The sequence below is a fragment of the Salvelinus namaycush genome, chromosome 21, assembly GCF_016432855.1.
Source record: "Salvelinus namaycush isolate Seneca chromosome 21, SaNama_1.0, whole genome shotgun sequence".
In the NCBI taxonomy this organism is placed as follows: domain Eukaryota; kingdom Metazoa; phylum Chordata; class Actinopteri; order Salmoniformes; family Salmonidae; genus Salvelinus; species Salvelinus namaycush.
The window spans coordinates 20,922,203-20,935,585 of record NC_052327.1 but is presented as its reverse complement, the minus strand read 5'-3'; the positions used below and the strand labels follow the sequence as shown (position 1 = coordinate 20,935,585).

General features: G+C 40.2%; 1 protein-coding gene across 1 annotated transcript in view; it reads right to left on the bottom strand.

The window, feature by feature from the left end:
- LOC120065819 (cytosolic carboxypeptidase 4) overlaps positions 1–13,383 on the bottom strand; it is a 131,845-nt gene that overhangs the window by 28,544 nt on the left and 89,918 nt on the right. Inside the window, exons 22-24 of the mRNA XM_039016870.1 lie at positions 12,830–12,961; positions 12,357–12,533; positions 3,827–3,987 (exon numbers count right to left, since the gene is read on the bottom strand). Of these exons, the coding sequence (XP_038872798.1) occupies positions 3,827–3,987; positions 12,357–12,533; positions 12,830–12,961 (470 nt within the window). The remainder of the gene's footprint in view (positions 1–3,826; positions 3,988–12,356; positions 12,534–12,829; positions 12,962–13,383) is intronic.

Genomic DNA, 13,383 nt, shown 5'->3' with positions numbered 1-13,383 from the left:
CTCTAATGGAATGAGTTTCAAACTGCCAGAATAAATGTTTTTTTCTTGTTGCTTTCTTTGGGATTGTATGAAGTGAACGCAAGCTGTGAGAATCTATGAAACTAAGAAACTGACAGAAATGTAATCAATCTGCCAAGTGCACTGTATCAACATTTCTTGAGCTCGCTTTGATACGGAAAAGAGAGTTAGCCTAAATTTGATACAATAACAGAGATAGCGAGATGTGTATACAGTGCTTCTTATAACTAGTATATTAGACTCATAAGATATCGGCTGTTCTTTTTTATTCGACCAAGGAATGGGTGATGGAGCACAAGAAGGGTTATGGTTGAGAAACAGAACATTACAGAAACCGTTTCTTATCTGAAGATGAGAGATCAGTTTCAGTAGTTAAGCATCTGCATCATTGACCAGCGGGGTGAAACTAACAACTGCACTGAACAATTCACTTAATTGATTAAATATTCAATTAGGATACATTTTTCAGGGCTGGATCTGGAAATACAAGCTAAACCTCAGGATCGCAGTAAGTAAATCATGGTAAACTGATATTATGTTTGAGGTAAATGCAATCTCAAGGGTTTCATAGAAATCACCATCACTGCTACTTTATGTATATATGTTTTCCAGAAACTAAAAAGTCAGATAAAACTACTGATTATTTTCTATTCTCATTGAACACTTTCCTCCTCATTACTCCACCAAATACATAACTTTGAGTTTGCTAATTCATCTATAGACCTATCCATGGGCAGCTCACAAAGTTGTCTGCAATTTACTCAGTATTCTGGACAATAGGAGGAAGCAAGGTAAATACTGTAAGTGTGGTGTGGCTGCTCTGGGCCTGCATAATGTGACTGGTTGATGAGGGTGGATGGCAGAGAGAAAGGCTTATTTCACAGCAAGGTGAAACCCATCTGTAGACAGCAGCTGTGTTGGCTGTCAGAGGAGGAATCAGATCTAAACTCCAAAACAATAGCTGGAGAAGACATGTCTTTCTTTATACAGCACAAACACAGACAACTATACACATACACACAAGTATATACACACACATACACAGGCACACCAGCAATGGGTAATGAAAACCTTTTTAAACATGAAGGCTTAGATTGATTTGAGGAAAACAAGGGGAGTATGGCATTGTAGATGAATCATGAACGTCACGATCTGAACTTTTAAACCTTTCATTCCCATCACAAGAAGTTTCATGTTAGACATTGGAAGGAGGGACTGAAACTCAATTACATTTCACTTCCAAGTGCAAGAAGCACTCCCAGGTGCGTGTAGGTTTAAGAAGAATTCGTAAAAGCAGTGGAAAGCATGGGCATATAAGCAAGAGAATATATTCAGAATCACCTTGATTCGCAGGAATTTGAATTGGTGAAATGATGTTGCCACAATAAACAGCATATACAGACAGACGATAAACAGGATATAAAAACAGACGATAAACAGGATATACAGATAGACGATTACAGGATATACAGACAGACGATAAACAGGATATACAGACAGACGATTAACAGGATATACAAACAGACGATAAACAGGATATAAAAACAGACGATAAACAGGATATACAGACAGACAATAAACAGGATATACAGACAGACGATAAACAGGATATACAGACAGACAACATATGTAGAAGCAGAGTTTACACAAATCGACATGCAGTATTTACACTATGTACACTGTACATTTATAAAGTATTTTTGATATGGAACTTTGCAATGTACAGTGAAAATGCTTGATGTGTTTAAATATCATTTGACAGTCTGCCTTTTTAGCTTGGCCTAATTTAAGACAACTGTTGATATTTTTGACATCCTTTGTTTTATCTTCATTGATTCATGTCTTTTACTGCCTTTGTTAGTTTTGTATCTTTCATTTTATAATTTTTCTCTAAAGTGTGAAAATAAAAATACAGTTGAATTAGATGTTAAATCTTAAAATGAGGAAATTACAATTATAGTCATATGAATATAGATTCCAATAACTTAATAGTATATAGTTCTTATTAAGACGATTTTCAAATATGTGAACCAATTTCAAAGGCTACCATGCACAGGTTTGGAGAAGATTGCTGCTGATCTGATTGGGATGAATGAGGACAATGGCCAAGGGGTTAAGAGCTATTAGCATGTGTGAAGATCCATGTCCTTCCAGAGCTGATGACTCGGACAGGTGAAGTTCACAGAAATTCCAAACTCATGACTGTTGAGATCTGTTTTTATCGTGACTTCTACTTGTCATGATTAGATTAAAGACATTTGGACACACATCTAATCACCCTGAAACAGGCCATTTTATGCAGTGTCAGCTGATGTAAATATAATAATAATAATTGTAATTATAATAATTTGGTGGGTGCTTATATTTGTCCTGTTTTACACATGAACAAGTGTGTATTATACGCATGTGTGAATTGTGAATGTTTTTTGCATATCCCAACTCCCCCTGAGACACCCTCGAAGAGTGGGGTCACGGCCAGAGTCACATATTCAAGAATGTGGGCAAATATTAAGGCCACCTTCACATACTGTACTTTCAACTGCTCTAATGTTATTGTAAGATATGTTGAGTAAAAGGCTAACACAGTCGGACATGGTGTCCTCTCTCTACTACCACACTTGCATAATGCTCCAGGGAAGGAACAGCTAACTTAACAGAACTAGATCCTACTTTTTTACGTAGTGAGGGGTTTTATACATGTAAAAACATTTTATATAACCCCTCAAGAGAAAGAAAGAGTAAGAAATGCAATAATCCCGACCAAATTGTCGACGAGGACAAGACGTACAGTAATTATACAAAAAGTTCACAAAACAGAATTGAAGTTAAAAATCTATAGTGCAGTTTATCCATTTTATTCCATTCCATAAATCCAGGCAGTAAGTGAATCTAAAACTTGTGGATGTCTGGAAAAAAACAAGAGAGTGAAAAAAGGAAGCGTAGCACTCCAAAATATAAAAAGTTCCTTAAAGCTGCACTATGCTACTTTTTGGGGCGACCTGACCAAACTCACATAGAAAATATGAGTTATAGATCTCTCATTCTCGTTGAAAGCAAGTCTAAGAAGTGGTAGATTGTTTCAATGTGCGATATTTCTATGCATTCTTGAGTTTCGTTTTTTGCGTCTTTTACTTTTGGTTTTGTAAACCAGCTGAAAATACAATATTTGGGGTTATTGAAAAGATATATCACAGGGATTTAGATGGTACAATGATTCTCTACACTACACATTTACATTGCTTGTTTTGTCACAAACTGATATTAGGCAAACTATTAGAATTTTTGCAACCAGGAAATGGCGGAGCGTCTCAAATTGTAATTACTGGAAAGCCAGCAACTCAGATGGAAACGATTATAGCAAGACAGTCAAGCCAATATTTAATTGGTGTATAGGTAAAATGTGGTTGAGTAAGTGGCCAAGATGGATCCTTTCCAGGCAATGGCTTGGCTTCCATACACTTTGAAAGATAGCCCTAGTACTGCTTAATATTATTTAACGGTACTTGGACTGTCTTTAAAAGTGTATCCACTATTAAATGCTTTTCTAAGTGCTTCATCATACAGTAGTATGTAATCAATGAACTCTAAAAAGCACTGCTGCCTACCCCACCACAAAACATTTTTTCATTGATCCCATCTAAACTTGTTTGATTGTGTTTCTCAGGGTCTACTCTCAGGGGCTCACCCTGCCAACTGTGTGCAGTGTGTGTGTGCAGTGTGTGTGTGTGTAGTGTGTGTGTATGTAGTGTGTGTGTTGGCTGGAGACAGGGGACAGAGGGACCTATGGACCATCAGAAAAAGGACTTACTTGCGGGACTTGTGGTCTAGGAGGTTGTCATCCAGGTTGAGCAGGGTTGGCTGGCTGATGACTCTCCTGTTGTACAGCATGGTGTTCCTCCTCAGGGAGAGCAGCGACTGACAGAACTTCACCCCCATCTCCTCCAATTCCCCCGTGCCAGTCTGCATGCCCTAGAACAAACAAGACAACACAGACACGGTCCATTTAAAACACAAGAACATCAGGATATGATATGACGTCTTTAGAAAAGCTTCCGGTCTTTCATTAGAAAGAAACAAGATAAATAGCCTTCTGATTACTGGTATGGTATGTACTGTAATTTCTGGACAAGTAGGATTGCTTCAGCTTTACATTAGCCTGGTAACTAAATTGTAATACTTCTGAGTGGGGCCATTGGGGTATTTAGCCTACAGTCCATAACCACTGAGTGTGTTGTATAGAAAGCCTCTCTGGATAATTGTATTCATATCAAAGTAGCGACTGTCATGGAAAAATAGCTGTGATCTGCTCATTAACCTATCAGCTCTGAATACATAGAACCTTGCACCTTCAGGACATTAGCTTTTGTATGTTTTGCCTGGGAATCTCGTAATGTTATAATGATTGCAGATAATTGCTCTACAGGCAACTGCACCTGCTTACTCAACCGTGTTATTAGCACATGCACATTAGAAGCTACTTCTCTAAGGGTTAGGAGAAGACCACCAGTAGCAGATCCCCAGAGGGTGTCATCCAACCGGGCTGTTTGTTTCTCTCCGCGGCTGTCACCAAACTGATGAAACGTGGCATGCTTTACAAAAGGACGTGGTTATGCAAATATAAGAGTAAATACGGGTGACACATGACATGATGATGACATGTTTTTCAGCAGCCTTGTGATCCTCACAAGTGACTCTCAGCCTGCTACAGCCATGTATCCATTTGGCCTATATGTCACCCCGCTCCAGCATAGTACTCAATGAGACTTCAGAATCACATGCTCTGCTCCGCATGCAGTCTCTTTAGAGCAGGTGGGATGTTTTCATCCACAATCGCCATAATGGCAAAACAAATAGTGTAGCAATTTTCCAGATGACTCTCCTCCTCTTTAATCCTGTGTTCAGGCCATGCTTTTCTTCCATCCAATATCCTTTTCTCCTCCCCTGTAGGAACCATGTCAGAGCAGATAAGTGGAATGCCTGCTCCGTGCGCCGCATGTGCAATGAGACAGGGTAGTGAGGAGAGCTAGAGAACTGGAGAGCTGGGTGCTGGGCCCGCAGTAGCTCTGTGACTCATGGGAGGAGACTGTCTAAAAGTGTCATGGCTTGGAAGTGTGTGTGTGTGTGTGTGTTTGTGTGCATTGTGTTTGTGTGTGTGTCTGGATCCATACCCCCTGAGAAACACCATATATTGCACTAAGAAGACAGACCAACCTGTCAAAATGAGTGGTACATAGTGTGCAAGGGATAGCTGTTCAATAATTCAGAGTGCAGAAGAAGAGGTTTACATGTCCAGCATGCATAGAGCCCTGGCTGTTTGCTTGGGAAGGAAAATCAATTCTTCCCCTGTTTGCATTGTGGAGGCAACATTGACCATTTCAATTGCTGACTCTGCTCTCACCCTCCTCAAAATGTCAAACTGTTTGGCATGAGGATATGTCATGTAATTAAACCACTAGTCCTTTTCTCATGTTGGCTCATTTAAAGACAGATATGTGCAATGGAAATGTGGGAATGTTAATTACACCTTTCTGGCACTAATGCTACGGCTAATGAAAGGAAGGAAGTATCTGATGCATCTGTGAGCACAAGCTGCTTCCTAAATGACACAATACCTTCTCTGAGTATAACACAATAGAGCAATATGAACTACCCAGCAAGCCCCCAAAGGGCATAGTGTTTGGTTAATAGCTAAAAAAAATTATAGCCTATGAGCTTCCAAGTGTCAAGTACAGATGTAGGATCGTAATTTGAGCCAGTTTGCTACAGCAGGAAAATAATCCTGCAGCAACAAGAAATGTGAATTATTATTTGGATTATAATTAATGGACAGTTTTTGTAGGGATTGATACATTTTTTAATTTGGCCAAATCAAGTCTGACATTTTAAAGTGGAAATTACTAAATGTAGAAGCCTTTTTAAACCTTGAATACACTACAAGTTTGCAAAAGAGTGATCAAATTAAGATCCTACATCTGTACCTCAGAGAGAGAGAGACTTGGCTCCCTATATCCCCTTCCAGTTCAACTGCAGGGTCTGACATTACACTAATGGTTCACAAATCATTTAATTGTAATTTGCCATTTGATACATTTATTATCGACCAAGTGCCTAATAATGCCGTTGAGATGGTGGCCCAGGGACTATACTAAACGAATACAACTGTATTCATTATGCTGTCTCATACAGTAGCTATGTCTGTCCTACATATTTCATGGGGTTTACTATCTGTCGTACAGCTGGCCTGGAAACCTTCTGACACACCCTGTTGCTAAATAAAAAAAACAGCAAAATACTGCTAGACTAATGTTTCACTTTCAAAATAAATCTATGCCAAAGATCAGACAAATGGCAATAATAATTGAGCATTTGAAACAGTGCTTGAATTGTATGTATTTTTCATGTGAGATAACTCCAACCATGGGATCAGAGGGACCTCATTTGCTGTTTGAGGAGAGAGCCAAGTGTCCTTGTCCCATGTTGGGATGGCTGATTTGTATAGCATATGTCCATAATTAGATGTGTGGGTTTCAAGCGGGCGTTACGGAGAAATGCTTAAAAAGATCTTGTGGCTTTGATGAATCTCTTAATGAACTCCTAGCCATGCATACAGATCTCCATCATGTCAACATGACTTCTCCAGCCCATAGAGACACCATGGTTTCAAACCTCTACCACAGATTTCCCAACATACTCTGTGTAGCCTGTATTGTACCGCCCACTCGATTTACATTTCTGTGAAAATTCCTTTAGGAGATTTACGGTAACGGGGGATATTTCCTTCAGATTATCATTAGCCTCCTCTCTATAGTCACTTGTAAATGATATCTCCTTTCAAGCCCCAGGAAATTAAAAAAGGGAGTCTGAACACAACACACATTAATATTTCCCTGCAATACACGATACAAAGCAAACAGAGCGTCTGGAGCCTCTTGGTCCCTTGTTTGGGGAGTTAGTCTGTGTATCTAGTCCAGTGGTTCTCCATCCTGGTCCTGGGGACCTTTGTTTTTGCCCTAGCACTACTCAGCCGACTCAAATGATCAACTCATCATCAGGCTTTGATGATTTGAATCAGGTGTGGAGTGCTAAAGCAAAAACAAAAATGTGCACTCCTTTGGGTCCCCAGGACCAGGATTGGGAAACAGTTGTCTAGTCTCCTGATGTTGGTTAGCGTATCCTTTAACCTCCCTGTAGAAATCACTGTCTATATCCTGTACAGATTGTGCCTTCCCACTGCGGTGGCCACTCATTGGAAACAACAACTCCCTAATGGTCTTGTTAACAGGTTCACGCACCTCAGTCAGTCCTCAAACAGAACACAGCAGAACACAGGTTGGCCGGGAGTGTGGTAAGGTGAGTCCACCAAGGCGTTACACACACATGCATGCACGCACACACGCACATACACACACACACTCCCTGCAACACGGATGTAGTGCAGGAGGATTTTGTTTGGGATTTGGCATTTGGTGTATCTTTTAAAAGGCTCTCTCGTCATGACTCTTTCATTTGATATTAGACCCTGATGAATATTGGATGGGTTCTGCCTTCCTCAGCGAAAGACTGACCTTCAGAAAATATATTCTGAGGTCACTGCCCTGGGGTTTGAAGTTGATGTGCTGGCTCTCTTGTCCTCTATATGTATGTGGTCCCACTAGGAAAGCTTATTCTGGGGAAGTTTGATATATAACTGTATTATTAAATCACTGCCTAATGTATGTATTTTGAGTTGTAGTTATTAAACTCGGCTTTAGTGGAGCATCCTGTGATTGTTTTTTGGCACCTTTACATTATCTGACAAACTTTTACATTTCAAATAAAAGCCTTTTAAAGCCCTATAAATGAAGTCATCCTCTTGTCCTCTTCTTTATTTTGGAAGCGTATTTAGAATGAAGGACCATAAAAGAGGAAGACAACCGATAGTTTGTGAGGAAGCGAGAAACTCCAGAAACCTAATCAAAGTATTTTGTGCTCATTTATCTTGGCACTCGTTTGTCTTAATTGTGTCCTTAAGAAAAATAAGACTTGATTAGTTTGGGCGTAAAGAAATGACAACTCAGCAGACATTCTTCCCCTCTAGCTGGAAATGCAAAGCTAAGGTGATTAGAGGTAGAATCTTTGTGATGCAAATTAGATTCCTTTGAAGATTTCCCTTCTTTTAGCGTAGACAGTCTTACTGCATCAAGCAATAGAAACCTGGTGTCATGGTGGTGAATGGAAAGATTCAGTGGGAAGGGAAAAGTCAATATTGCTTTCAATATGCATTTGTCCCAATTCACGTAGTCAGTTTTTATATTGTGGCTGATCTGAAAACCTCATATTCAACAGTTATACTTGCAGCAATAATCACATTAATGTATTCATATTTTGACAGGCTATCATTATGAAAAACAAAGATAATAGATTAAACTGATGTTAGGAGTTCAGTCCAAGGAATCCCCTTGAATTGCCCATACAGTTCTGAAAATAAGGAAATTCAGGATACCAAAAATGATACAAATCCATGTTTGAATGAAGTACAGAATATTTTTGGTCACTGTTTAAAAATATTCTCCTACATGTAGAATAAAACCAACACTTAGTTCACCAAGCCTGCATACCAAACCCAGCGTATTGCAAACTCAGTGGTGAGCTGCTCCCATCACTGACCCAGTCTCTGATTCAGTGACTGTCTGAGAGGATAATTAAGCTTCTAGTCCCTGACGAATCCCACAGCCAATCCCACGTCTCACACAAGCCACTAATTGGCATGAATTAACGGTGAACTGAGGTCATTTCATCAGTGACTGCTCAAGCAGCACAGAGAGAGAGAGAGAGAGAGAGAGAGAGAGAGAGAGAGAGAGAGAGAGAGAGAGAGAGAGAGAGAGAGAGAGAGAGAGAGAGAGAGAGAGAGAGAGAGAGAGAGAGAGAGAGAGAGAGAGAGAGAGAGAATGAGAGAGAGAGAGAGAGAGAGAGAGAGAGAGAGAGAGAGAATGAGAGAGAGAGAGAGAGAGAGAGAGAGAGAGAGAGAGAGAGAGAGAGAGAGAGAGAGATGGTCTGCCAGACTTCTGACACGGCCTGACAATATTAGTACAGACTTTTTAATCAAGAAACATTCAGGCTTTTTCCCAACCCTAAAGTGCATGTAGCAAACATATGGCCCACCACCTGCTCACTGGGCCATCCTAATGAAAAGTCAGATTTTCTCATCCATTAGTCCATATCACCCACATTCAGCTTCTGATCTGATAACCAACACAGCAACACTTAGTGAGTGTTATTCTAGCCAGCTGGACTCAGTCTTCTAAGTCATTGACTGTGCTATAGAGAGAGCATAGAGAGAATGGTTTCAAATGACTCTCATACAGTTGAAGTCGGAAGTTTACATACACCTTAGCAAATACATTTAAACTCAGTTTTTCACAATTCCTGACATTTAATCCCAGTAAAAATTCCCTGTCTTAGGTCAGTTAGGATCACCACTTTATTTTAAGAATGTGAAATTTCAGAATAATAGTAGAGAGAATTATTTATTTCAGCTTTTATTTCTTTCATCACATTCCCAGTGGGTCAGAAGTTTACATATACTCAATTAGTATTTGATAGCATTGCCTTTAAATTGTTTAACTTGGGTCAAACATTTTGGGTAGCCTTCCACAAGCTTCCCACAATAAGTTGGGTGAATTTTGACCCATTCCTCCTGACAGAGCTGGTGTAACTGAGTCAGGCTTGTAGGCCTCCTTGTTCGCACACGCTTTTTTAGTTCTGCCCACACATTTTCTATAGGATTGAGGTCAGGGCTTTGTGATGGCCACGCCAATACCTTGACTTTGTTGTCCTTAGGCCATTTTGTCACGACTTTGGAAGTATGCTTGGGGTCATTGTCCATTTGGAAGACCCATTTGCGACCAAGCTTTAACATCCTGACTGATGTCTTGAATGGGGACCGCTGATTTGTTCGAATTCCATTGATCAGCATGTATTGCTGTCAAAATGTGCTTGCTCTATTCTACAGAGACAGTTCCATCACTTATGGATCTTCTAATATCATTTAAATCAGGAATTACATGAAACCATGAAGGCAGTTTAACAGTAGATTTTTTTGGTGGGGTGGGGGTTAAAATAGAGGACTTGAACATGTAATCAACACCTTAATCCTCCTGATATACATTTGAAAGTGATCTTTCATTGACTCAACTTAATTTTCTTCATGCTCAGGAACACTCTGCTATGGAACAACCTTTATCTCATTTTGAAAAATCTATGCTATAGAAAGTTACAGCATAAATATACCATACAATAAGATATTACCACCAAGGTCAAGATTAACTGTGGGCATGAACGGACCCATGGCACTCATCTAAAGAGGGGAAGGTATTCTGGCAATGTTCCCACCTATCCACTGGCTGCCTCTGCGGCCCAATTTCATGTCTCTTATTTCTGATGGTCTGAACATTATATGTAATTTCTTCACCAAGGTTGTTTGCCCACACTGATGATCATAAGTGAATCTTCAGTACTTACTCGTAGTCGAACGCTGTTTAAAGATGGATTGAAAAGGGTGAATAAAGGAAGATGACGTGGCTTACTTTTATGTTTATGTGAAAGAAGCATATATACACTGAACAAAAATATAAACGCAGCATGTAAGGTGTTCATGTTTCATGAGCTGAAATAAAAATCCCAGACATTTTCGATACGCACCAAAAGCGCACCAAAAGCTCACACAACACAATGCCACAGATATCTCAAGTTTTGAGTGAGTGTGCAATTGGCATGCTGACTGCAGGAATGTCCACCAGAGCTGTTGCCAGAGAATTGAATGTTCATTTCTCTACCACAAGCCACCCCCAACATCGTTTTAGAGAATTTGGCAGTACGTCCAACTGGCCTCACAACCGCAGACCACGTGTAACCACGCCAGCCCAGGACCTCCACATCCGGCTTCTTCACATGTGGGATCGTCTGAGACCAGTCACCCGGACAGCTGATGAAACTGAGAACTATTTATGTCTGTAATAAAGCCCTTTTGTGGAGAAAAACTCATTCTGATTGGCTGGGCCTGGCTCCCCAGTGGATGTGCCTGGCTCCCTCCCAGGCCTACCTATGGCTGCGCCCCTGCCTAATCATGTGAAATCCATAGATTAGGGCCTAATGAATTTATTTCAATTGACTGATTTCCTTATATGAACTTTAACTCAGTAAAAATGTTGAAATTGTTGCATGCTGTATTTATATTTTTGTCCAGTATATATACATAAGATAAATAAAGGTTAAATAACAACAATCAAAAATAATTCTGCATCATTGAAAATGCAGGCAAAATTTGTGAAATCACCTGGGAGACGTTGCCTAGTAGCTTTTAAAACATGATTACAAAAAAAACCATGTGAACCAATCAGCAGTGCAATAAATGATTATTACCTTCTGCAGGCTATAATGAGGAGACAGAGAGAGGGGATGGCTTCTCCTCCAATGAGATCATTACATGGGGGGGAGTTGAAAGGTGGGGAAGAGGTAGGTAGGGGGGGTTTGGGGGAAGGTCAAATGGAGGGATCCATGGACACGTGAGGATTGCAAAACCTGTACTGTTATGCCAACACTTCCCTCCCAAGACTACTACAGTACAGCTAAGGTTAGTGGAATATTTGTCAGGGGAGAAACATTGGCACAACTGTTGCTACATATTTTCTTCCGTGGACCGGATAACCTTTACTAAGACATTTTTATTTCTTATTGTCTTCATAGGAGAACTACTGTTAAAAATCATAGCACGAGGAGAGTGAAAAGTTCCGCTGCTCATATAAAGACAAATTATTTATAGGTCAAAGAAAACTACTGCAAAAGTGGGTCTAGTTTACAGGCCAACTTTTTAAGACTACTTTAGGAGTGCAAGCCTAATTACCCATATTGCTTTTGGGAGGTGTTCCTTTCTCCCCCTCTTCATAATATATGAACCATTTCTTCTCAAGAGATGTTGCAGCATGAGAAGATACACTAGTATGAGTCTTCTGTTGATATCTACTGTGCTTATTCAAACATAATATTTCTACTCCACTGTTATTTCTCAAAGGAGGTGTGAGTGTTTGTGCCTCAGGGAGGGAACACTGATTGTATACCACTACAATCCCAGAGGAAGCCAATGCATCGGTGCATTTTGAAGAGCTATCCTTCTCTGTCTATTTAGGACAAGGCACTCAAACCAATTATCTTCCACAGTTGACGAAATAGCCCTACTACACCAACGTATCAATGAACTGGCCCCAACACAGACTCATGAAGCACATCGTAAAGAGTGATGTTGACTTCCACAAACATATACACTAAGCCAGGGCTCATAACAGCGGTCTCTGTGTACCAACCTTAAAGACGCCCTGGTCGCAGCCATTGTAGGTGCTCTCCATGGTGTAGCTCCGGAGCACACCCATCTCCCTCCAGACCACCACCCGGGCTGTGGCCTCTCGGGACTTCTCCACAAGGTAGTTGCAGCTGTTGAAGGAGAAGGCTGGGGCTATCCGGTCCAGAGTCTTAGGGATGGTCTGGAGACAAAGACAGAGGGAGAAGAAATGGGCTTTAATACAGGTGCAGGGGTGGGTATTCTTTACACTGTTTAGCCCAAATAATGTAGATAAAGAAAGGTTGATTACCGTCATGATTCATTGAAGCTCTAATAAATGATTGCTAAATTATTTAGAATATATAAAATCATCGTTTTTAACTACATGACAACATTCCCAAGACACATTGTCTTCCCCAAACAAAGCTTGATACCGTAGCTAGGTAATGATGACCAAGCGTTAAAGTAATTCTACTTCATATATCCAGTAATAGCTACCCTATATCCTGGGTCCTCCTTCAGAGTGGCAGTATTGACAGCAGAACCTGACTGCCACACAGTCTCCTTCACACTACAGCCGTACAGGAACACATTCTTCTTCCGCGAGTGACCATGGTAATCACAGAACACCTGTGGAGGCAACATGACACAGCTGTGATGACGGCCCTGAAGGAACACAAGGTTTTGGGCGTCGTTGAACATCATTAATCTAATGGGGATCACAAAAATGACAAGGTTTTAAGAGCCATTGTGTGAGATAATAACACAGCGGCTTTAGTACAAATGCAGTCAACTGTCTAGTCAAAGTGTGCATTAACCACATCAATTCACGTGGAAGACACTTTGGTTAGCAACATTTACAACAAAGAGAAGTCAATCACTATCAATAAATTGCATGCATGAAGCACTTGTTTTGTTTAGTGATAATAATACAGTTTCATGCTCATAATTATTTGCAGGTACACTGGGTGATTACGATAATAATAAACTGTAAATAACGGTTCAATTGATTTACAAACCAAGTTAATTTTTTAATTATACTGCTGCCACAC